Source organism: Psammomys obesus, unplaced genomic scaffold (genome assembly GCF_907164565.1).
Source record: "Psammomys obesus unplaced genomic scaffold, mPsaObe1.curated_primary_1811, whole genome shotgun sequence".
NCBI classification, from domain to species: Eukaryota; Metazoa; Chordata; class Mammalia; order Rodentia; family Muridae; genus Psammomys; species Psammomys obesus.
The window spans coordinates 32,667,982-32,691,757 of NW_026596046.1; the positions used below are offsets into that span (position 1 = coordinate 32,667,982).

General features: G+C 38.6%; 1 protein-coding gene across 5 annotated transcripts in view; it reads left to right on the top strand.

The window, feature by feature from the left end:
- Positions 1-23,776, top strand: part of Pak1 (p21 (RAC1) activated kinase 1) — a 126,599-nt gene that overhangs the window by 80,020 nt on the left and 22,803 nt on the right. For all 5 annotated transcript variants that reach the window (XM_055623176.1, XM_055623178.1, XM_055623177.1 and 2 more), the window contains exons 3-8: positions 1,002-1,102; positions 1,595-1,742; positions 6,217-6,254; positions 17,366-17,482; positions 20,152-20,326; positions 22,307-22,370. In XM_055623176.1, the coding sequence (XP_055479151.1) occupies positions 1,002-1,102; positions 1,595-1,742; positions 6,217-6,254; positions 17,366-17,482; positions 20,152-20,326; positions 22,307-22,370 (643 nt within the window). The remainder of the gene's footprint in view (positions 1-1,001; positions 1,103-1,594; positions 1,743-6,216; positions 6,255-17,365; positions 17,483-20,151; positions 20,327-22,306; positions 22,371-23,776) is intronic.

Genomic DNA, 23,776 nt, shown 5'->3' on the forward strand with positions numbered 1-23,776 from the left:
CAGATAGTAACTTTGTAGAAGGGTGACTTACTGTCTACTTCATCCGTATTCTGAGAGGAATTGGTGTCCTGTTATATAAGTAGGACTTGAAATTCAGATACTTTTCCAGGGTTCATCAGTGAGTGCGTGCCAGGATGACAAGGGTATGGTGGCACGTGCCTTCAGTCCCAGCACTTGGGAGGTACAAGTGTATCTCTGAATTCAAGGTCATCCTGGTTGATAGAGCATGATCCTGGACAGCTAGGGCTACACAGAGAAAGCTTGTCTTGAAAAATTAAAAAACTAAAAAATTTCTGACCTCAGTCTTTTTGGCTATAAAATGGAAATAGTTCATGCTTTCTGCCTCCTGGGCTTGTTGTGAGGAGTCAGTGAGAGAGTGGCTAAAGCCTGTGTATATGGGAGGGGCCGGTTACTTTTTCTAAGAAGTAATGAACTGAGTTCCAAGCAACTCTGAAAGGATTTGACTTCTCTAGTTCTCCTCTATGTCTTTGCCTTAGGAACTCTGCTGCTGGGGTTCCAGCTGGTAAATAGTCTACCGAAACCTTGCACAGTACCCAGGCTATGTTGGCCAGCTGCATTCCCAGTGCCCCTTCTCCTTTCTCACTTCTTCTCAGGTTTAGTTGTGTTAAGCTGCTGTTTCGGGTATTAGTTGCTTCCATTCAAGTCAGAAGGGGTTAGGATGGCACAGTGGAAGAATGACTTGATCAGTTAGACTGAGTCTTACCATCATGTGTCCAGTGATTCAGGACAAGAGTTTCTTTTCCAGGGTATCTTTCTTCAGGAGTAGAATTAGATGTCTTCTGAGATTACTTCCTAACAGGGTGTTCTTAAACTAAGCTCTGTGTTGGGTTCTGGTTGAGATTCATAAGTATACTAATCATGATTATAAGCCATGACTTGGATGCTTAAGAAACTTACATTTTACTTCTTAAAAATGACAAGGAATTATATGGGATAATTAATGACTCTTCTTTTTCTTTACCCCCCTCCCCTTTTTGTAGCAAATAAAAAGAAGGAGAAGGAGCGGCCAGAGATTTCTCTTCCTTCAGATTTTGAACATACAATTCATGTTGGTTTTGATGCTGTCACAGGGGAGTTTACGGTAAGTCCTGGGTGTCAGTCTGAGAGTTTGTGCTATATGCTATTAGATTCATTCCCTTCTTGTTTTTCTAAAGCTACTCTCTCTGCCAGAGACTTTTCAAGAACACTTTCCTAATCTCAAATTCCTCTTTTTAATTTTCTGGGTTTGTTTGCTTGCTTGTTTGAGGTATTTGAGATTTAAAACAAGGCCCTGCACATGTTGGGCAAAGGCCCCACCACTGAACTACATCACCAACCCAAACGAATCTCTCTTAAGAGGCTCCATGGCAGCAGGTGGGGCACTCGTGCAGGAGTAAGTCAGACTTGGTCCCTGCTCTGAAGGAGCTGAAGACTGGGAAAGGAGCAGACCTTTAAGAAAGATACGTAAAGGGAACTTGAGTTAATTTTGAGGGATCAGGGAAAGGGATAACTATCAGGGTCATTTTTATCCGATATTCTTTCAGGGTCCCCTGTATCCATGTCTTCCTGAAAACCTTTCCTGTCTTTCTTTTAGGGGATGCCAGAGCAGTGGGCCCGCTTACTTCAGACATCAAACATCACCAAGTCTGAGCAGAAGAAAAACCCACAGGCTGTTCTGGACGTGTTGGAATTTTATAACTCTAAGAAGACCTCCAATAGTCAGAAGTACATGAGTTTTACAGGTACGAAGATTGTGTCCATGGTAACCACAGCAGAAGCTGCCACATGCCTGTGGGTTAACAGGAAAGTAGAAAGTGACAAGAGTGCAATAGCACTCTCGCTAAGATACAGGTTGGAAATGACAACCAATGTGAAGACTTGTATGTCTCTATTCTGCAGCTGCATATGCTAATTATTGATACATTTACGTATTTGGTGGGGGGTAGGATGGGGACATTCATACTGTGGTGAGCACGTGGAGATCAGAAGACAGCTTCTGGGAATAGGCTCTCTCTTTCCACTGTGTGGGTTCTTGAGTTTGAACTCAGGTCTTCAGACTTGGTGGTAAGTGCCTTTACCCACTAAGTCGTTTCACAAGCCCCTGAATATGTTAGTTTTGTTTGTTTTTTTTTTTTTAAAGCAGGGTACTGCATAAAAAGAACATAGACTTCTATATAGTTACAAAGCATGGACACCTCGTTATCATTGTCATTTCTGGTAGCATTATTTAATGACATTAGTGAGTATCTTTTAAGTTACAAGCCCAGTTTCTCCTTTAAGACACTCCTTTTGAGCTTGCTTGGGCTGGTTTAGGTTTAGAACTCATGGTAATCCTTTAGCATCAGCCTTCAGAGCACTGGGATTACTGGCATGAGCTATTATACCCTTCGTAAGGGGCTAAATGTTATCAATCGAATGGAAATCAGGTCAGTAGTAATTATAAATGTTCTTAATATGTACTTTCTGTGTAAGGGATTGTGTTTTGTTTTGAAGAATGTTTTTAGTAGTGGAATTGGGATTAGAATTAGGTCTTTTCACACCTAACCCCCAGTCTTGAATTACTGATTGCCTCTAATAATTTTATTTGGAACTTGTAACATGTCTTCCGTAACAGATATTTTTCTTTTTCTAGACTAAAAACTTATAAAAAGCATGTATTTTGGGAAACTTGTCTTTTTTATAGCATCTTAAGAGTGTTAAAGCAAAGCTGGGCATTGTAGTGCATTCTTGTAATCCCAGGTAGATGTAATATAGGAGGATTAGGAATCAAATACCTAGCAAGTATGAGGCCAACCTTGGCTAAGTGAGACTTTGTCTCAGAAACAAATTAACAAACCAAAAACCACAACACAACAAAAACAAAGGGGAAAATAGAGCTTTAGACTAACGTTTACTGCACACACACACACACACACACACACACACACACACACACACACACTGGTTCCTCACTGTTTGCAGATATGACACAGAGAAGGCCTTTGTAGTGTGCCTAAATTAGTGTCAGGCCCACTCTTATGTCAGAGTCTGGTGCTCTTTGTTTCTGTGGCCTCCTTCAAAGGCAGAGTTATTGGAGAAGGTGAGCACCAGGATGAACTAGCTGACTTTGAAGGACGATTTCCCCAGCTAGTATCTGGCTCCTATCAAAGGGTACAGATGGTCGGATGATGGACTGCAGCTTCACGCACGCTGCCACAGTAGTGCTCAGGAGAGGCCATGCGTCTTCCCAGCAGCATTTCCTTCTTCTCATCTGTCCCCACTGGGTCTGCCTGTCTTCTTCCACTGAAGGATTGGGTCATTCCGAGGAGGAACTGGGGTGAGAGCTTGTTAAGTAGCTAAGCTTCCAAGTAGTCAGAAAATTGGAACTTAAAATGTTAAGGAATTTATTATAGAGACATCATATGGGAAGCTGCTTTCCATGTACATGTATATATCTATAAGGAAGTTGCCTATGTGCATATAGTTGCCCCTGTGGACTTTGTATATGATAGAAATTATAGTAGCTTTGTATATGGTAGAAATTATAAGAATTTATAAATGAATATGTGTATAGCTAGCTATACACGTTCAGGTAATTACATGAATGCTTATCTATGCATGCATGTTTAAATTATAGTTACTGTGTCTCTACAGATACGTGTACATACTTTTACTTTTGTGTATTAACATAGACACACATGTATGTACAGACACATAGGATTTAAAATTTTCTGATTGTTAAAGACAAGGGTGAACTCTAAGCAAAAAATGATCTATTTTTTTTCTGTTTTCTCTTCTCTAAAATTGTTTAATTAAGCTAATACCATGTCGATTTGTATATGCTCTCATGTAACTTATCTCCTATAGGGATTGTCAGGGCCAAGACTTATTAACCCCATTTTACAGACCCCATTTTAAAGAAGTTAATTAGGTTATAACTTGCTCATTGTGATGCAAATTATGTTTCTTATTTTTATTTTACATAACTTTTTTTTTTATGAGACATTATCTCATGTAGTCACAGCTGGCTTCAACCTCAGAGAGATTCCTTTGCCTATACCTCCTGAGTACTGGGATTAAAGTTATTAAGGGCATGTGCCAGCACACTGGCTTTGAAATTGTGTTTTTAACTTAGGCCTCTAAATACTCTGGGCTCCATTACCCACAACTCTCTCATCATTCCCCACCCCCTCTTTTTATTTTTGGTGGTTAAGTTTTTGACATTTTGATATTTGATTTTCTATATCAGTTAATGTTAGGGAGAAAGTAGACTAGATTGTCTTCCCTTGTAAGTTTTAGCTCTACTCTAACACAAGAATTAGTGTCTTTGCCTTTTTGAACTATAGTCTTTTCATTTGTAAAATAAAATGTTTGGAAGTACCTTCTACTCTTTTCAGTCTGTGCTTTGAAGTTCAATTTTGATCTATAGAAATTTTAATAGAAATGTTTATTAAAATGTTATTCAATTTATATACATACATACACACGTATTTACCCTAGCACATGTGTGTGGTCAGAGGACAACTTACAGGGCTTGATTCTCTCCCGATAGCATGTGGCTCATATGGATGGAGCTCAGGTCATCAGGTCTGAGAGACAAGTGCCTTTACCTGTTGAGCTATCTTGTTGACCCCAGTTTCCATCTTTTTTTTATGGTATCACAGCATATTTATAACCATAATGCCTAGTTCTCAAACGAGCTAGGAGTACTTAAGGTTAGAGGCAGTGAAGGAAGGTACAGTTCTGCTAAGCTGATACTATTTTGTTTTTTGACAAAGCAAAACAACGTTTAAATTATGCCTTGAATTGATTTCTCCATGGCCTAACTATTTAGATTTTTGTTGTTTTGTTTGTAGATTTTAAATTTTATGTGATGAGTTTTGCCTGCCTCTGTTTGTGCACTGTATTCATGCATGGTCCCTGGGGAGGCTAGAAAAGTGGGTCGGATTTCCTGGAACTGGAGTTAAAGTTGGTTGTGAACCACCGTGGGGATGCTGGGAACCGAACACAAGTCATCTTAACTGCTGAACAGTCTTTCCGATGAACAGGATTTGCTCTAAGAACATAATGCCATAGATTTCCTTACTTCCTACTTTTTGTAGTATTTATTTGCTGTAGAACCAAAAGGCCATACTGCCCCCTTTTTATGTGATAGAATTGAGACCTTGGACATTTCCTTGTCTGGGTTCTTGATGAGAAATATGTCAGACTTGGTAGAATGTTTTCTGAATTCCATTGGTGATCAACTGACAAGTAAATTCTTAGGATTTAAAGAACCAAATCAAAGACAACACCTGATCTGTAAACTTCCTTCCTTCCTTCCTTCCTTCCTTCCTTCCTTCCTTCCTTCCTTCCTTCCTTCCTTCCTTCCTTCCTATCTTATGGGTTTCTATTTCCTCAAGTCTGAGATATCACTGGTTGTAAGGCAACAGTTATTTTATATACCACTCAGTCAGTTCATCAGACTATGAAATGTCTTGAATAAATGTTGATCCTATGTTGCTGGTTCCTCAGGGCACATATGTATTTGTGCATGTAGAGGTCACAGGAAACCTTGGGTATCATTCCTCAGGCACTGTCCCTGTGTTTCTGAGACAAGGTCTTTCATTGACTTAGAACTCATCATGTAGATTGGTCAGGGATTATAATCATGTATCACCACACTCACTTTTGTTTGTTTATTTACAACGTCGTATTTGCACAGCAGCATTTTACTGACTTAGCTAGTTCCCAGCCTCTAAAAGATCCTTTCTGAAATCTGAAGCTGTAGATTGGTCATTATTTTATCTGAGTGACATAGCACGATTCCTTGCCGTTATTGTAGAATGTAGGAAAATTTCTTAACCTTTGAAAACTCCTGATGTGGATACTGTTATAGCATGGCATTTAGAATTAGATCAGAATTCAGGTTTTGAATCATCTATTTAATCTATGTACATGCCAGGCAAATTATTTAACTTGTCTCTCAACTATAACATCTATTAAAGTGAATATAGTAATAATAATAATAATAATAATAATAATAATAATAATAATAATAATACCACCCAGAGCCACAGTGAAATTTAAAGGAGACTACGATAAATGTAATGGGCTTAGCATGGCTTCTGCTCACAGGACCAGACATGCTATTACCATTCTCTGAATCTGGCAAGTGTTTGATCAGATCACGTTAGCACTCAGAAAAGGGTTAACTACAGTTGTTTACTAAGTCTTTTGTCTCGCTTCTTTTTATAGATAAGTCAGCTGAAGATTATAATTCTTCTAACACTTTGGTAAGTCTATGTTTCCTCCATTCTGAAATAAGTGGGTATGGAAGTAAGGTTCAAGACAGTGTGATAGAGACAGAACCTGGCCTTGGAGACACTAATTTCGGTCACTGCCATGCCTTCGATTCTCTGTCTGCAGTAAAGGAACTGGAATGGTGAACGATGTTATCCCTATTCGACAGTATGTCTCTTCCAGCTTTACATTGCTGTAGAATTCTAATCTTGAAGCCAGATATGTGGCTTTTTGGCTGTTTCATTTGTAGGTTTGAACATTGGAAACCCCATTTGCCTTTCTGTAGTGCAGAGTTTTCATCAGTGAAATGAGAATGATGCATTCTTCCTTACCTAAATGCATTTCTAGAAACTGGAATTTAGAAGGGAATCTCCCCTCTTTCATTAGTAAAGAGCACTAATCTGTCTGTAACAGATTCTGTTTATGTAAGAACTTTCATTCTGCCCTCTGAGGCTGCAGCCATGTTTCATAACTTAAAGAATTGTGATAGGAATCAAATCATTGAAGAAGTGGGTAGGAAGTATGCCTGAATGACCTTACAAAGCTCTTCTGTGTCCCTATTTTAGAAGTTGCCTTTTTATAGAAATAGGAATAAAAATGAGATACTGATATATTTGAAAAGGTCTTATAAATAATAAACAGTTGATACATATAAGAGAATACTAGCCGGGAAGTGGTGCACAAACCTTTAATCCCAGCACATGGGAGGCAGAGGCAGATGGATCTCTGTGAGTCGAGGCCAGCTTGGTCTACAGAGTGAGTTCTAGGGCAGCTAGGGCTAAAATAGAGAAACCCTGTCTTGAAAAAAAACCAAACACACACACACACACACACACACACACACACACACACACACAGAGAGAGAGAGAGAGAGAGAGAGAGAGAGAGAGAATACTATTTTTAATATGGGGTGTCATCTCTTATAGAAAACTATTTTTCTAGCCAGGCTTGGTGGCCGAGCCTGTAATCTCAATTACTTGGCAGGCTGAGAGGGGAGAATTGAAAGTTTAAGTCCTACTTGGGTTGTAGCTGTAGAGTGAGTTCAAGGCCTGCCTGAGCTGCTTACAGAAAACAAAAAGTTGAAGGATGGCTGAGGATCCGGGTGAATGGTAGAGTCTTTGCTTATCATGTGAGAGGCTGTAGATGAACTTTAAAAGGATGCTTATACCATATTGATTTATTACACTTTACAGAGCCCCCATTCTCTGCCAGAGAGAGCAGTCAGACATTGTCCTAAACTTGTACCTCCTAGTCTTACATAGGCTATGAAGGCACATGCAGTTATAGTTCAATATGCTGTAAACCTCATGAGGTCAGGAACTATATCTGTCTTATTAATTCTTTGTCTTCGGTACTTAGCAGGTTCTGACATTTGTTAAACATTTACTGAATTAAAGTCTGAGTCAGTGAAAGCATCTCAATGGTAAAGTCTATTCTGAATGAATTATTTAGAATAAGAATTAGAGAGATGAATATATTTCAGATAGAAACTCATTCATGGGGAAAGAGGTTCACAAGGTATGTGTAATTTGGGAACTGCTAGTAGCTTGATATGTCTGGAATGTCAAATGTGCTGGAAGAAAGGCTGGCAGTGGGGAAGCATGGTAAAGTAGGCCAAGTCATGTAGGAGTTTGGCTTTGTCTAAAAGGTAATGAATAGCTTAAAGAATTTTAAACAGGGAGAATAGTAATATATGATACAGTACTGAGCCACTGTCAAACCTTGCTGCCAGCAGTCAGAGTCATTTATACTCTGGGCAATTATAAACAGTGCCAGCCTGGCACTTTCCAGTTATTGGGTTCTTTTTTTATTCATTATCTCTTTCATTTTTTTTACAGTAGTGTAATGAAGCAGCTTGTTATTCTTGTTTTCTAGATGATAAAACCGAGATAGAGAAAGGTTCACGGCAATACACAGTTGATTCCTGCTCTGCCCCGCTTTGTTCTCACTCATGTTGCTCTGCATCAAATGGGAGAGATGTGATTACAAATAGAGGGAAAGTATTTACAAGTGCATTGTCTTTGAATAATGAATTATTGATCAGTAACTTACTGAAGAAAGGCCTAAACAAAGTGGAGTTGTGACCTGTGGGTTAAATGTCTGCATGCTTTTATAAGAAGAGTGGCTATTATCTATTATTGAGTGGCTACTCTGTGCCAGACACTTTGTTAAGATCTCCATGTTTAACATAATTAATCCTACCTTGAGAAGGAGGTACTGTTGTCCTCATTTCATAGACAGAAAAAGAAATCTTCTTAACAACTTATAAGAAAAGAACCATATTATAGGTGTCTATCATCCCAGCACTTGGGAGGTAGAGACAGGAGGATCAGAAGTTCAAGGTCATCCTTGCCTATGTAGTAATTAGGTTGGCCTGTGTGACATGAGACCCTGTGTCAACAAACAAACAAACATAAAACCATGTAAGAACTAGGATTAAACAAACAAACAAAAAAACTAGGATCCTAGGATCTTCTGAATCTCACACAGTCCAGGGTTTTTCACTGTGTCAGGGAACAGAGAAAGGCATAAGGCAGTCTTATAAAGGTGACTAGAGTGAAACAACAGCCATGTTTTTGGTGCAGGAGAAGAGCCCTGTGGCTCATGCCATATGGCGTAGAGGATAACACCTGCTTGGTTTAGTAGCTACAATTAGAACCATCAGACTGTCAAGGACATTTCCCCTTAATTGAGAGCATTTCCCCTATAATTCATTATTCTACATTTTTTATTTGCACATCAAAGATATGATTTTATCATGATAGCATATCATTGATTTTTATGTTGGTTTTATACACATTGTTTCATTTCATTTATGAAATAAATGAATTACTGTCTCCATGTTGCAGATTAAGAAAATATAGCACAGAAAGATTTTGAATTGTTTCTTCCTGTTGAGTTAATGGTAAAAATCAGTTTAAAAAAATCCATTCTCCTGAACATTCATATGTTTACTATTTCAGAAGTATTTCCTCAGCACAAAGTATTTCTTTGTGTCAAAGCACAGAAAACACAAAAATGAATGTATGCTATCCTAGACATTGAGAAGAATCTTGTTGGCAGATTAGGGAGAGCTGAGCCCAAAGAGAAGGTTACAAGAATAATGTGTACTGGAGTCATATTTTATTTGTGATTTGTTCCTTCTGGTAGTTGAGGGAAGCTTACATTACTAGGTCTTAAAGATTTGCTTATTTAACAAACATGACCTTGTAGATCTCTTTTAGCTCTGAACACTTTTATCTGTGTCTAGGATCTGACTGGAGATTCTATGGAGTTTTTACAGCTAATTCTTATTTATAGGATTTATACCAGCCGGGTGTGGTGGTACATATCTATAATCTTGTTCAAAAGGCTGAAGCAGGAGGATCATAAGTTCCAAGCTGGTGTGGGCTACATAGCCCGACTTCATCTTAAACAAGAGACTGTGTATTGTGTGATAGGCTTTTTTGAGTGCTGAGAAGTGAAGGGCTGGGAATGGTTTGCTCTTAAGCTCACAAATTAATGATAAATCAGAACATATGTAAAGGATTTATAACATAATGCCAGGTAAATCTAGGAAATAAATGGGCAGTGCTTTCCTGTCTGAGGGATAGTTTAAGTCTAAGCTCCTGTCTTATTCCTATTGCTCTAGAAAGAAGCTTAGGGTAATGAACTGAATTCATGTGCTCATCTCTAATTGGCCCAAATATATATTTCATAAGGAATAGTATTCCAAAACAAAAAGCAGGTCATAACTAACCACTGTGTCAAAAGTAGCCACAGGTTTAAGTAATTGGAAGCCAGGTACATGGTAAATGCCTGAAATCCCAGTACAAGAGACTGAAGCAGAAAGAGCAAAAGCTCAAGCCAGCCTTGGTTACATAGAGCTTGTTATAAACAGAGCAAGAACAGGCGAGAGAACTCCTATGAAGAAAAAAGGTAGCTCTAGGAAAAAAGGGGTGAGATGCTATAGTCTTGAATCATTTTTTAAAATAATTTAAATTCTACATTTGAGACAAGGGTAGCTTTCCTCTTACCTCAGTGACTAGGTTAAAATCAGATTATTTTTAAAGGACACAGGCATTTTACTTAAGAAAAACTGCTGTGACTAGGGAGCCTGAGAGGGAACATAAAACCCTAGTCAGATTTCTTCCACAGAAGTAAAGAAAGAGGAACATAGCTCTGCAGTTGAAGAACATACTTGTTACTTTTCTGAATATTTATTTATTTATTTATTTATTTATTTATTTATTTATTTATTTATTTATTTATTTATTTATTTATTTATTGACAATTTCTTTTTGTATATAATGTGTCATGACCATACTCACCCTCAACTCCTTCCCAGTCCCCTACCCCAATACCTCCTAACTGGTCCACCTCTCCCACTTTCGTGTTATTTCCTTTTTTTTTTTTTTTTTTTTAAACCAGCTGAGACCAATTAGCGCTGCTTGGCAAGAATGTTTGGTTGATCTTGTTGACTTTATCTAGTGCAGTTCTTGTGTCAGAAACGGCAGCTGCAGTGAGCTCATGAATGCCAGTGCCAACATTGTATCCAGAAGACAGCATTTCATAGCATTCCTCCCCATCCTCTGCTACGCTCTTTCCATATCGTCTCTGTCATTATTCCTTGAACCCTGGGCAGGGTAGGAGGTTGACACAGATGTCACAGTTAGGGCTGAACACTCCAAGGTGACTTAGCACTTTGAACAGTTAGGAGTTCTGCATTAACTGTTACCCACTGCAGAAAGAAGTGTCTCTGGTCAAGGTCGAGAGTAGGGCTAATCCCTGAATATAAGTGTTCATGTGTAGGAGGCAGTTTGACCACATGTCCATTTAGCAAAATAACAACAGTAGGTTCCCCACTATGGCCTATAACCCCCTGAGCCATGGGAGGTTTATAGTTTATAGTTTCCAGGCAAGAATTCCTTCCTGTAAAGAAAATACTTTTAAAATCCTATCTCTCAAGAGTAGGTTTTTCATACTTGTGATACCCAGAAGAACTTTTTCCTAATATGCTTTTCCATGCCTACATGGAAGAAACTTGCCAGTAACCACTTCTTTAGAGTGCACACATTCAATCAGACCTGCCGTGAAGGTTTTGTTGGAGTAATCAAGGAGTAAAAGAATTCTTAAAATTTAAAAATGTAGTAAGTTAGGAAAGATTAAAGAACAAGTACAGAAAACAATTCAGAAAATTAATGAAACAGATGGAAAATGTGAAAATAAGGGACAATGGAATGCAAGTCAGGAAGACAAATTAGAGAACAGAGAGTAGAATAGAAAAGTCAAATACAACACACATACACACTCAAAGGAAAATAAATAAAACCGTTCCCCATGTAAAGAAAATCATGGATCTTCAAATGAAAGGCCTGTCATAACCAGGTCAGATAATCAGAGACCAAACAGAAAATTCTTAAAATCCTCTTTAAAAAAAAGCAGCTAGCATAGATCAGAGCATTAGCATCAGGCTATATGTTAGCAGTGGTACACAGAGCGTGATATCCTTTGAAGTATCAGAAGAATTATAGAGTCAAGAATTTAGCTCCTAATAAAACCAGCCTTTGATCACGTCAAAATAGAGACGTGTTTGGACATGTGAAGATTGAGGTTTATAACACACAGATCGTCTTTGAAAGGCTAAACACTACAAACACTACATAATAATAATCCACAGGGATGATGGTGAGTAAGAGTATTGACTTAAAATTTATCATTTTCTCCAAATTTATATTAAAAAGACCAGTGGTACTAGAAATCATGAAATAAATAACATTATTTCCAAGATTTTTCTTCACCATTGTCTTGGCAATCCTGTGTTGATATTCCCATTTTCTGTAATTTTTTCATTATTACTTTTGCCTTTTGGTAGAGCACATCCACTAGTAGCTTTGAGTAGGAAGTAAATGGTTAATATCTTTTGGGTTTTGGAATTGGAATTTCTCTTTCTGTTTCTTCATGTTTTGTTGACACTGGCTGATTACAGAATTCTAGGTTGGTAATAATTTTCTAATAAAATTTGAAATAACTATTTTTGACATTTACCTTAAGTACTACTAAATCCAAGGCTATTTTGTTTTTGCTTCTTTATATATGTGGGGTTTTTTTCTCATTTGAAGAGCTGGTAGGATCTTTTTACTACCATTCTTGACTTTCAAAATTATACACACACATTTCCATCTTTTATTGTAAAAAGAACAAATACATTTATTATGAAATCTTTAAACATAGACACTCTAGCTTTCAACTACTGGAGAATACATTTGGATTATTTTCTTTATTTCCTCTCTCATTTTCTTTGTTCTCTTTTCCTGGAACTCCTTTGATTTTTGTTTTAATTTTTGGGAGACTTTCTCAACTTCATTTTTTTCAGTATACATATTAAGTTTTATTTCTGCTACATGTTTAACTGCCAAATGCTTTTTCATTAAAAAAAATGTAACATTATATTTTGTCTAGAATTAGTATCTGCTCTTATCTTGGAGGGTATCAATGATATACTTTATTTTGATTTGTTTTCCTTCCTATTTCAGCCTGGTTTTTTTGGTATTTAGTTTGTTTATTTATTTGTTTTCTGGGTGGTACTTTTCCTTAATTCTTTTGCTTTTTCACCTTTATGTTAGAGTTATTCCTTTTATCTAAAAAAAAGCTTTGGAGGTCTCTTTTTTAAAAATAATTTATTTTTAAATGTACAGTGGTGTTTTGATTGTACCTTTGTCTGTATGAGGGTGATGGATCCTCTGGAACAGGAGTTACAGACAGTTGTGAGCTGCCATGTGGGTGCTGGGAATTGAACCCGGGTCTTCTGGAAGAGCAGCCATTGTGCCTAACCGCTGAGTCATCTCTCCAGCCCCTGGAGGTCTCTTTTATATTTATGGTTGTGTAAATTTAGTAGAATTTAAGCTTAATTTAAGTTCAGGGATTTAAGTAATTTATAGTTTTATAACCATTGCCATAATCTAGAATTTTTATTTGTGAGCATCACTGTAAGATAGTGCATTAGTTATTTTTCTGTTGCTGTTATAAAGCATCATTATGAAATATGATGGGGTGATGGGGTACAGAATCACCTGCACACTAACAACCATAACCAAGCCAGCTTATAGAAAGAAGAGTTTATTTGGGGTTTACAGAGGAATGTGAGTTCATCACCATCATGGCAGGGAGTATGGCATCCACAGGTAGGGATAGCACTGGAGCAGCAGCTGAGAGCTCACGTTTACAAACAAGAAGCAGTGAACACACAGGGAATGGCCCTGGTCTTTTGAAACCTCAAGGCCTGTCCCCAGTGACATGCCTCCTTCGGCAAGGCCACACATTTTAATTTTTCCCAGACAGGGACAAGGCATTCACATACAGGTAGTTCAGCCAGACCACCTAGAAAAACCATAGTTTCTTTTTGAAATGTTCCTTCTAGGTTCTAGGTCACATCCAGAGAAGAATCTTATGAGTTTGTTGTTGTTGTTGTTCATAAGATCTGACTACAGAAGTAGCTACCAGACTGTTTTCCACAGTGTTGTCGTCATTTTTCATCCCCACCAGCAATTATGAAGGTTCTAATTACCCTGCACTCCCCTTCTGGTTTTCTGTCTTTTGATTATGGTCATCATAGTGCATGTGAAGTAATATCTTATTGTGGTTTTATTTGCATATCCAAATGAGTAATGACCTTGAGCATCTTTTCATTAGCCATTTCTATTGTGTTTTCTAGACAAATTTCTTACATGCTATTTGATAAACTTTATTTCTTTCAGATTTATTGAGATGTGTTTTCATGGCCTAGCATTTCTGTTATGGAAAATAGTGATTCATGTGTGGTTGAAAGTATCTCCTTCGTGTATGGGATGGTTAGGTCAAAATGGATGTTTTTATTTTCTGTATCTTTTCTTGTGCTCCTAATTATTAAGAGTAGAGAAATGAAATCGCCAAGAACAATTGAATCTTTGTACAAATTATTTCTCGCCTTCAATGTGTCATTTCTTGCTTTACATAACATGGCTTGTTTTGCCATAAATATTTTATTTATAATCATATGTTGTTGGATTGTTTGTTTCTATAATTATTCCATCAATTGTTCTTACTTGTTACACATGTGAAATGACCTTCTGTGTCTCTGTATATCTGTCTGTCCCTCTGCCCCTTTCTCTCTCTATGCTGGGATTAAGCTGAGGGCCCTTCAGATGCTAGGTCAGTGCTCCATCATTGAGATTCATCTCCAGCATGCTAATGTTTCTCTAATGTGTTTGTCTTAATTACTATAGCCCACTACACTTTTTTATGACTGCTGTTTTCATGTACATGTTTTCTAGTTGTTTTACTTCAAAGTTATGTTCTTGAGTTTATGATACGTTTCCTATAGACAACATATGCTTATATGTTGTTTGCTGTTTTTCTTCCAATGTGACAATATCTGCTCTCTGGGAGTTTAGATATTTAACAGAATTATTATGATTGAATTTATTTTTGCCATTTGCTACCAGTTTTCCATATGGATTTTGACTATCTTTTAATTCCTCCTATACTGCTTGTATGTATGTGTTGAAAAAAAAATTAGTGTATGTATGTGGTGTGCTTATCCATACATGTTCATTTGGAAGCCAGAGGTTGATGGCAGTTTTCTTCTGTCACTCTCCACATTTATGAGAGTGGGTCTCTTATTGACCATGAGCTCAACATTACTGCTAGACTGGACGTCTAGTGAGGCCCCATCGTTCAACTGTCTCTACCTCACAGTTTTGGTGTTAGAAATACAGGAAGACATGCCTGGCTGCAGGGAGACATGCCTGACTGTGCTATTTAGTTTTAGGTCAACTTGACACAGGCTAGAGTCATTGGAGTCAAAGATCCTCAATTGAGAAAAATGCCTCAGCATCAGGCTGTAGGCAAGCCTGTAAGGCATTTTTCTTAATTAGTGATTGTTGGGGCAGGGCCCAGCCCATTGTGGGGGGGGTACTATCCTTGGGGCTGGAGGTCCCGAGATCTATAAGAAAGCAGGCTTTGCAAGCAAGCCATTAAGCTGGCACCAGTAAGCAGCACCCCTCCATGGCCTGTGCATCGGCTCTTGCCTTCAGATTCCTGCCCAGTCTGAGTTCTGACTTCCTGACTTTCTTTGGTGATTAACAGTGATTTGGAAGTGTAAGCCAAGTAAACCTTTCCTTCCCAATTTGTTTTGGTCATGGTGTTTCATCACAGCAATGGTAACCATAACTGGGTACTAGCTTTTTGTGTATGTGCTAGGGATCTCTGTCTCTGATCCTTGGTTGCACAGTAAACTTTCCCCAGGGAGCCATCTTCCAACCTCTTGAATAAATACTTGCACTATATCAATTTGACTCCTTTGAAACTATTTCTTAAGGCTGGGAAGATGGCTTAGCCATTTGCCATTAAAGCACTAGGACCCCCTTCGTCCTTTCCTCCCAGTCCCCCCTTCCCCTTTCTTTTGCCTTTAACCCCCAGAAAGGGAGAGCTCACCCTCTCCTCATATCAACCTTCCCCAGCACATCAAGTCACATTAGGACTGAGCATATCCTCATCCCCTGAGGCCAGACAAGGCAGCCCTGACAGGGGAAAGTAATCCAAAAGCAGGCAATAGAGTCCATGTTAGAAACACCCCCCCCCAAACACACACCTCCACTCTCCAGGCTCCCAATTTGATGACCAAGCCACCTATTGGCCACATGTGCAGGGGGCCTATGTCCAGACCGTGCATGCTCCTTTGTTGATGTCTCAGTCTCTGAAGGCCCTCATGGGACTGGTTTAGTTGTCTCTGTTGGTCTTCTTGTGAGGTTACTGTCTCCTCCAGGTCCATCTATCTTTCCCCCAACGCTTCCACAGGACCCCTGGAACTCCACCCCTCACTTGGCAGCAAGTCCCAGCATCTGTCTAGATCTGCTGCTGGCTGGAGCCTCCCAGACAACAGTCAAGTTAGGCTGGTGTCTGTCAGCAGAGTAGAGTATCATTATCAGTGTCAGGGGCTGGCTCTCTGCTGTGGGGTGGGTCTCAGGTTGGGTCTCAGTATGGCTATCCAATTGTTGGTTGGACTTTGCCTCAATCTTTGTTCCCTCTTTATCCCTGCACTTCTTATAGTCAGGGTAATTTTTGGATCAAAGGTTTTATCAGTGAGTTGGTGTTCCCCTCCTTCCACTAGTCCTGCCTGGCTAAGAGGTAGGTCACTTCAGTTTTCATGTCTCCCCCAACCTGTTAGGAGTCTCAGCTAGAGTCATACCCATATCCTTCCAGAAGCCTACCCTGTTGCAGGCCTCCAGCCTGAGAAAGAGATGCCATCCCCCCTCATTTTCCCATCTTGTTCTCAGTCATCTTACCTCCCCCCACCCTGTTCTCCCCATATCTGATCCCCATCTTTATCTCCCTCCCCATTCCATCTCCTGCACAGTTCCCTCTCTTCATACACTTCTGCTGTCTATTCTATTTCCCCTTCTGAGTGCCATTCCTGTACCCTCCCTTGGGCCCTCCTTGTTACTTAGCTTCTTTGGATTGTAGTATGGCTATCATGTACTATAGGTCTAATATCTGCTTATAAGTGAGTATATACCATGTGTGTCTTTCTGGGTCTGGGGTACCTCACTTAGGATGATCTTTTCTAGTTCCATCCATGTGCTTGCAAATTTCATGATTTTGTTGTTTTTAATTCCATTGTGTAAACGTACCAAAATATCTGTATCCATTCTTCAGTTGAGGGACATCTAGGGTGTTTCCAGTTTCTGGCTGCTATGAATAAAGCTGCTATGAACATAGTTGAGCAAATGAAATTTTATTTTCTTCTCTGTGTTTATTTTTTGTTCATGATAAAGAGTAAAAGTCATAGAATAAAAAGAAACTGAACTTGTCTTTGAGTATTTGGTTGTAGGAGGCAGGTGGGGGAGCTATAAGCTGGCTTACTATTCCAGTTAGGCTTTAGGTGGGGAAAGGAAGCCCCCAAAGTGAGTGGGTAGTGATGACTAAAAGAGAAGGAAGCTGGCTGAATAAGAGAGAGGTGGAGAGCCTTGAGGCTAGTGAACTTTCATAAGGGATGTCAGAATTGAGTTCCTTCTAGAGAGCTAGCAGACCTGGGATCTGGAGTTCTGCGTTCACTGGACCAGATGGTTTTGTCTTTTCTGCACAGAATGTGAAGACTGTGTCTGAGACCCCAGCAGTGCCACCAGTGTCAGAAGATGAAGATGATGATGACGATGCTACCCCACCTCCAGTGATTGCTCCACGCCCAGAACATACAAAATCTGTGAGTCTCTGGGGATCTGGAATGCTTTATGAGTCCTGCAAGTAAGGGGTGGCAGAGAGGAGGGAGGTGGTGGTACTAAGGCGAGGAGTCTGATATAGGGGCCCAGAGACTTTAGAGATGCTAAAGTTGTTGAACTACTTTTTTCTCCTTGTTTTAAAACAGGATCTCACTATGTAATCGAGGCTGGCTTTGATTCATAGTGATCCTCCTGCCTCACTCTCCCAAGTACTAATATTACAGGCTTGCACTACTGTGCTATCTGGACCACCCGTTTTGAAGGTACTTCCTACATGATTAAAGAGAAGTGGTGTATCTGTTATTTCAGCTATTCTAAAGTTTCCTAGGTTATTGGTGTTTATTCCAGTCTAACTTTGGATGACTTATCCTATTCTTTACAGATAGGCAGGAATATACAATTGGCACATTTCACTTTCAGAATAAAATAAGTTATTCCAATCTCTTAGGAAGCAGCAAATTATCTTGCTAAAGGTTTTTTTCTTTTGTCTTAAATATGCAGTGTTCACTCTCTCCAGCATCTTTGATGATGCTGAAAGACCCAAGAGAGTTTATAAATACATTAGTGCTATTAATATGCTGGACATTAGGAGTGCATTTTGATGCCGGATATTGATAGTGATTTCCCTTTTAACTTCCTTTGAGGTTCCTGCATTTCAGAGTAGCCACACTCCCTCCTTCTGCACTTTGCACAGTCTATACCTTTGCTTTTATTCGATTTAACATCATTGAGCTGTGGTCTCCCATCAGATGATACTCTGAAACACTCTACTAATGTTTGTTTTAGCTTTTTATTATGAGAACTCCATAATGAAAGAACCATCTAGGACTTAAGCTCTATCTTGATTGAATGACTAATGGGAGATCCTTTGGAGGAAATTCAATAAGATGACCTACCTCATAGCCTGAGAACTTACAAATAGAATCTGTTGGGTTTCCTTGTCTGTAGGTCCCAAAGTTACCTTAAGGAAAGTAGCTTTCTAAATCAGTGAACTGTCAGTATCTCTCTTGATGTATCCTGTTTGTGGTTAACACAGTTTTCTCTCTAAATCTTGAACTCCTCTAAAGTAGAGGAAATCTGTGTATCTATCACCTATTTATCTATGTGTAATTTATCTTTTTAGTACTTAATATAGTTTGAACACAGGGATCAGGAGAGGGTAGTAAATACTGAATAAAGGTCTAGATTGACAAATTTGCTTTTCTTAGCATCTTCTCTGAAATAAATATTGCTAACTTCTAATATATAGAAGAAGCATTTGAAATTTGAAAAGGTAAATTGATCTATCCACAGTCCTTAGTAAGCAAAAACCAGTGTTTGAGAGCAGATAATTAAATCCAAGTCCATATTACATTCCAGTACCACACACCACATTTGTGTGTATAGACCTGCAGTGGGAGTTAGGTGAAGAGAATGTTATAGAGGGATATAGACAGGAGATCGTTCTCCAGGAAGCATAGATGGAGAAGCAAAGAAGGTCTAAGTGCCTGTGACACAACTGTTCTACAGGTACCAGGATAAAAAGTGAGAAATTATTCTGCTAGCGTAGTCAGAAAGCCAGTCCAATTGAAGGATCTGATTCATCCATTTGTTAATTGATTCAGTGTAAACACATATTTGAACGCTTGGGGGTTTTTTTTTTTTGTTTTGTTTTTTAGGTAAGTAGTTAGTTAGATGACTCAAGGAATAATAATATATGTTCCCTGTTTCAATAGACCCTACAGATGTTAAAAAAATAATTATCACCTTTTTAATGATAAACGTCTGATAAATACTGAAAACATTTCTGGAAAAGGAAGTAAAACCTGGAAGTACTTTTTCATAACCTTAATAGTATGTTGTTGCTCCTTTCTTAATAACCTCTCTCTTTGCCTTTGTAGCAGTTACTTTCACACTTCTTCACTCAAAATGAGGGCAGGGCTTTGGACAGAGTTAGGCTTACCATAGATTCTCAGCAAATATTTGTTAAATACGTGAAAAAAATAGGAAATACAATGTCTTTAAAAGCTCAGGTTTGAATGCCTAACATCTGCTGTTTGTGGCTCTAATTCACACATGTTGATTTATTATTAAACAAGGTATGTAGTATACCATTTTATAGATAAGGAAACTGAAGCACAGAGAAGTGAAGTAAACTGACTGAAGTCATTCAGATAGTAATGAGAGCTGAGATCTAAGCGAGGCCATCAAGTTTTCAGGTTTGTTTTAAATTACTATACCTTATTGCCTCTTGATGCACAAGAGTAGTTAATTCTTGGTAAGAGCTCAACAGCTCAAGATGGAATAATCCACAGAAAACAATGTTAAATGTTACAAAGTGTTCAGGGGGTACACACAAGAGTTTCATCTCAGGAAAAAAGTATCATAGGTGAGGGCGGTTTTGATCTAATGATAGAATCTCCTTCGGTTTTTACTGAGAGTGGTCTAGCCCTTTTGGAGTGAGTTCAGGGATAATTTCATCAACTAGAGCAAAGGAATGTCGTTTTACCCAGCTGAACTGTGGCTCAGAAGAGGAATAACATAGATTTTGACATATAAGAGAAAGGTGAATGGGAAAAGGGAAGGGTCTTCTGGGATGTTCTAACTAGAATATCTAGAAGAGGTTCCCCTATGCTAACAAAGGTGTCTTTGCCAAAATTTCTCGATTATGCAGGTATATACACGATCTGTGATTGAACCACTTCCTGTTACTCCCACTCGGGATGTAGCGACATCTCCTATTTCACCGACTGAGAATAACACCACTCCGCCAGATGCTTTGACCCGGAATACTGAAAAGCAAAAGAAGAAGCCTAAAATGTCTGATGAGGAGATCTTGGAGAAATTACGTAAGTGCTTTACAGTTTTCTTGAATCTTTCTTTGGTCTATGACTGGTCAATCATTGAGGAGTGCCGCTATAAAGATCTAGATCCTAGGTTTAAGCCTTGTGCCTGGCTGGCTCTGTGCAATACCTGAATTATGGGCTGTACTGCTTGCTCACCATCTGAACTTTCTCCTCTTCCATGTTTTACCAGCTCCTGTTGTACACCACCTTACGATAGGGACATAATAAGAGAGAATGTGGGCAGCTCACTTTGAGGGTTATGGACATAACAAATAGCTTTTATTTAGTGAGTAGTCTAGAATATTGTATGGAGAAAGATTGAGGTATTGACTATGCTTGGTGAAAAAGAATGCTCTTTCTGATACTTGCTATTGACCTAGGAGAAGACAACTCTGCCATTGTGGTTGTAGAGAAAGAAGGAAGGAGAACCCAATGTTTTATTAACCTGTTCTTTGAGGAATGCTGCTATCAAGATCTGGATTCTAGGCTTGTGCCTGGCTGGCTCTGTGCAATACCTGAACTGTGGACTGTTCTGCTTGCTCATCATCTGAACTTTCTCCCCTTCCATGTTTCACCAGTTCCTGGTGTAGCAAGAAAGTTTCTTGAATTTTTAAATGTTTTTATAATAACACCATGAAGATATGCATGATAATCCTCATTTATGTAGTTAAGTTTTTTAAGACTCAAAGATTCTAAATACCCTGCTCCAGGTGAAAGAGCTGCAGAGTGGTGCAGCAGCAGCTGAGGTTAGGTCAAACTATGTTTTTGTAAATAGAACATACTGCCTCTGGTAATAGGTATAGGTTGATTTTTATCCTAGAAAAATGGTTTCTTGTAAAAAGGATTTGATGTGACTGGTTTGTTAAGTTTGTATGCTCGGATTGCTTTCTAAAGCTGAGGTTTCTGGTTCTTTAGTTTAGCAGCGTCCTATTTCATCCTAATAATTCTTGTTTAACTTTTTTGTTTGTTTGGTTGGTTGGTTCATTGTGTTAAGAATTGCCCTTGCTAGAGCCCTCATATGACGAAGTAGAAGCCACTCACCTAGGCATCTGTTTGATCTTATGTACTCCTGTTCACTGAGCCAGATCTGTTTTCCCCTAACTTGTAATACAATGGCATTATAGAAAGCAGACAGGCCTGGACAGTTTTCTGCTGTTCTTTGAGTCTCTTTTCCACCTCACACCTTTTAAATAATGATACTTATGTCTGATTTCTTTTTAATTAAAGGAGATGATAATGTATGTGAGAAACACCAAATTCTAGTGATTGGAGTATCAGCGGAAAAGCTAATTGGACTGGGAAATTAAAAACCAGACTGTGACTGTCAGCTTGGGCACCAGTTAATGTGTGACTTTGGGGAAGTATCTTCCCTCTGTGGGCTCTAGTTCCCTGCCTTGGTATGCTGCTGGGAGGCTCATGGGTGTTTTTGATTTAAGCTGTCCCCTGCTGCAGAACTCTTTCAGCTTTCTTAATCTGACTGACTTGTACTTACAATAACAATCAGCCTGGATAGCGCCTTTCTGAAGCCTTTCCCTTCTTTTTCCTTGTCCTTTCAGCACTCATTACAGCAACCACTGTATTTTTGTAGCACCTTCAGTTTGCTTGTCTTTTCCATAAGTAAAGACATTCAGCTTTTTGAAAGTAGTGACTGTCTTAAAGGAGCCTCACCTTCTTTATTTCTAGCACTCAGCATATACTCTGGTATGTAACAAATGAATACATGTTTAATGAATTAACTTAAAAGTGAATGAATGGCTTTTAGGAGTTTAGAAATGGAATAAATTACTATGAATAAACAGTCAAGGGCATAAGACTGGTTGGGACTTATTGTAGGAAAGGTAATAGCCTGGCTGGTGTGCTTTTAGGAATCTGGACATAGTTCTTTAAAATTTGTCAACTTAGGGGGTTAAGAGGATCATGGGATGATCTCTTGTGTTTCTTGATCTGGACCGAAATGATTCCTGGTCTCTGTTTCTTTCAAAGGGAGCATAGTGAGTGTGGGCGACCCTAAGAAGAAGTATACGCGGTTTGAGAAGATTGGACAAGGGTTAGTAGGGGCATTCTGTTTCCTTGGAGAAATGACTTAAACTTGTATGTAATGGCCTATATCAATTTACTTGTTTTTTTATTGTTGTTGGTTTTGTTTTGTTTTGTTTTTCCTTCTCATCAACCTTGTTGTTCTTTCTTTACTTTGTATCACCTATCTGGAGGTGTTATGTTAGTAAGACTTCCAAATTTTGCAGAATTATGCTTTATATGAGAGATGTACTATTATCTGACCATACTAAAGTACCCCTGCAACAAGAGTCAGTCAGTCACCTATTGTCTTACCATGAAACCAGCTTCCTGCAAGTCAGTGGGGGCACATGCCCTTAATCCCAGCACTTGCAAGGCAGAGACAGGTGGATATCTGGGTTTGAGGTCAGCCTGGTCTACATAGTGAGTTCCAGGACAGCCAAGGTTATACAGAGAAACCCTGTCTCAAAAAACCAAACACAAAACAGAAACAATAACAACCCTCTAGCTCCCTAAACTATAACTGATTTTTCATATTAACCCTAGTATTGAGACCTATCATTGCTAGTATGAAATCAAGACCCAGATCTATAGACTTTGTAGTACTGGGATGGGAGCTATTTTTCTAGGTGAGTGACGGAATCTGTGACCTTTGCTCTCTAGTTTCGTCTCTATAATCTGTATGCTGTTCTCTCAGTGAATTGAATTCAGTAAATCTTAACTGAGTTCTTGTTGTGTGCTGAGGAGTGTGGATATGGCTATGAATCACAGTCTCTGCCCTCAAGGGTCTCAAATCAGCAGGAGATAGAAAGTCACACAAAGAATTATAATATAGAAGTCAGCTTTTGTCTAGGAGGAGGAGGACAAGTGGGGCAAAGAAAGAGGAAATGTGGAGCTTAGTGGTGAACCTGAGTTGTATACAAATGTGAAAATCAAACTGTAGTCTTAATGATTTAATGCAGAAAATTTTAGGTAAATTGTACCTTTATATGAAAAATTAAAATAATGAGATTTCTATGGACATGCCAGAGTACATGAAATATAAAAGAAAATGAAAAAATTAAGTTTGGCTCATAGTAGGCTCTTAGTAGAACAAAAGTATTGTTACTAATTAATTGAATCTTTTTGCCTTGAGTTTTATAGGCTACCAGAAATTTCTGAAAATGTGTTAAAGGATTATAAAATATGGACATGAGTGTTAAATTTACACTTCATTTTATAGTTTATATTTTTTATTTACGTCTAGTTTTAATCTGATCCTCAGGACAGCTTTTGGTTGAGCAGATGCCATTTTTCCTGATCCAAGTGCCTTTCCTACTAGATAATGCTTTTGAGAGCCCAAACTGGTAAAAGATACTTTACATTTTTGAGAAGAAATTGTTTTGCTTGACTCAATAATGTAGGTGGGATTTTTGTTTTTAGGTAGTTAAATTGAGT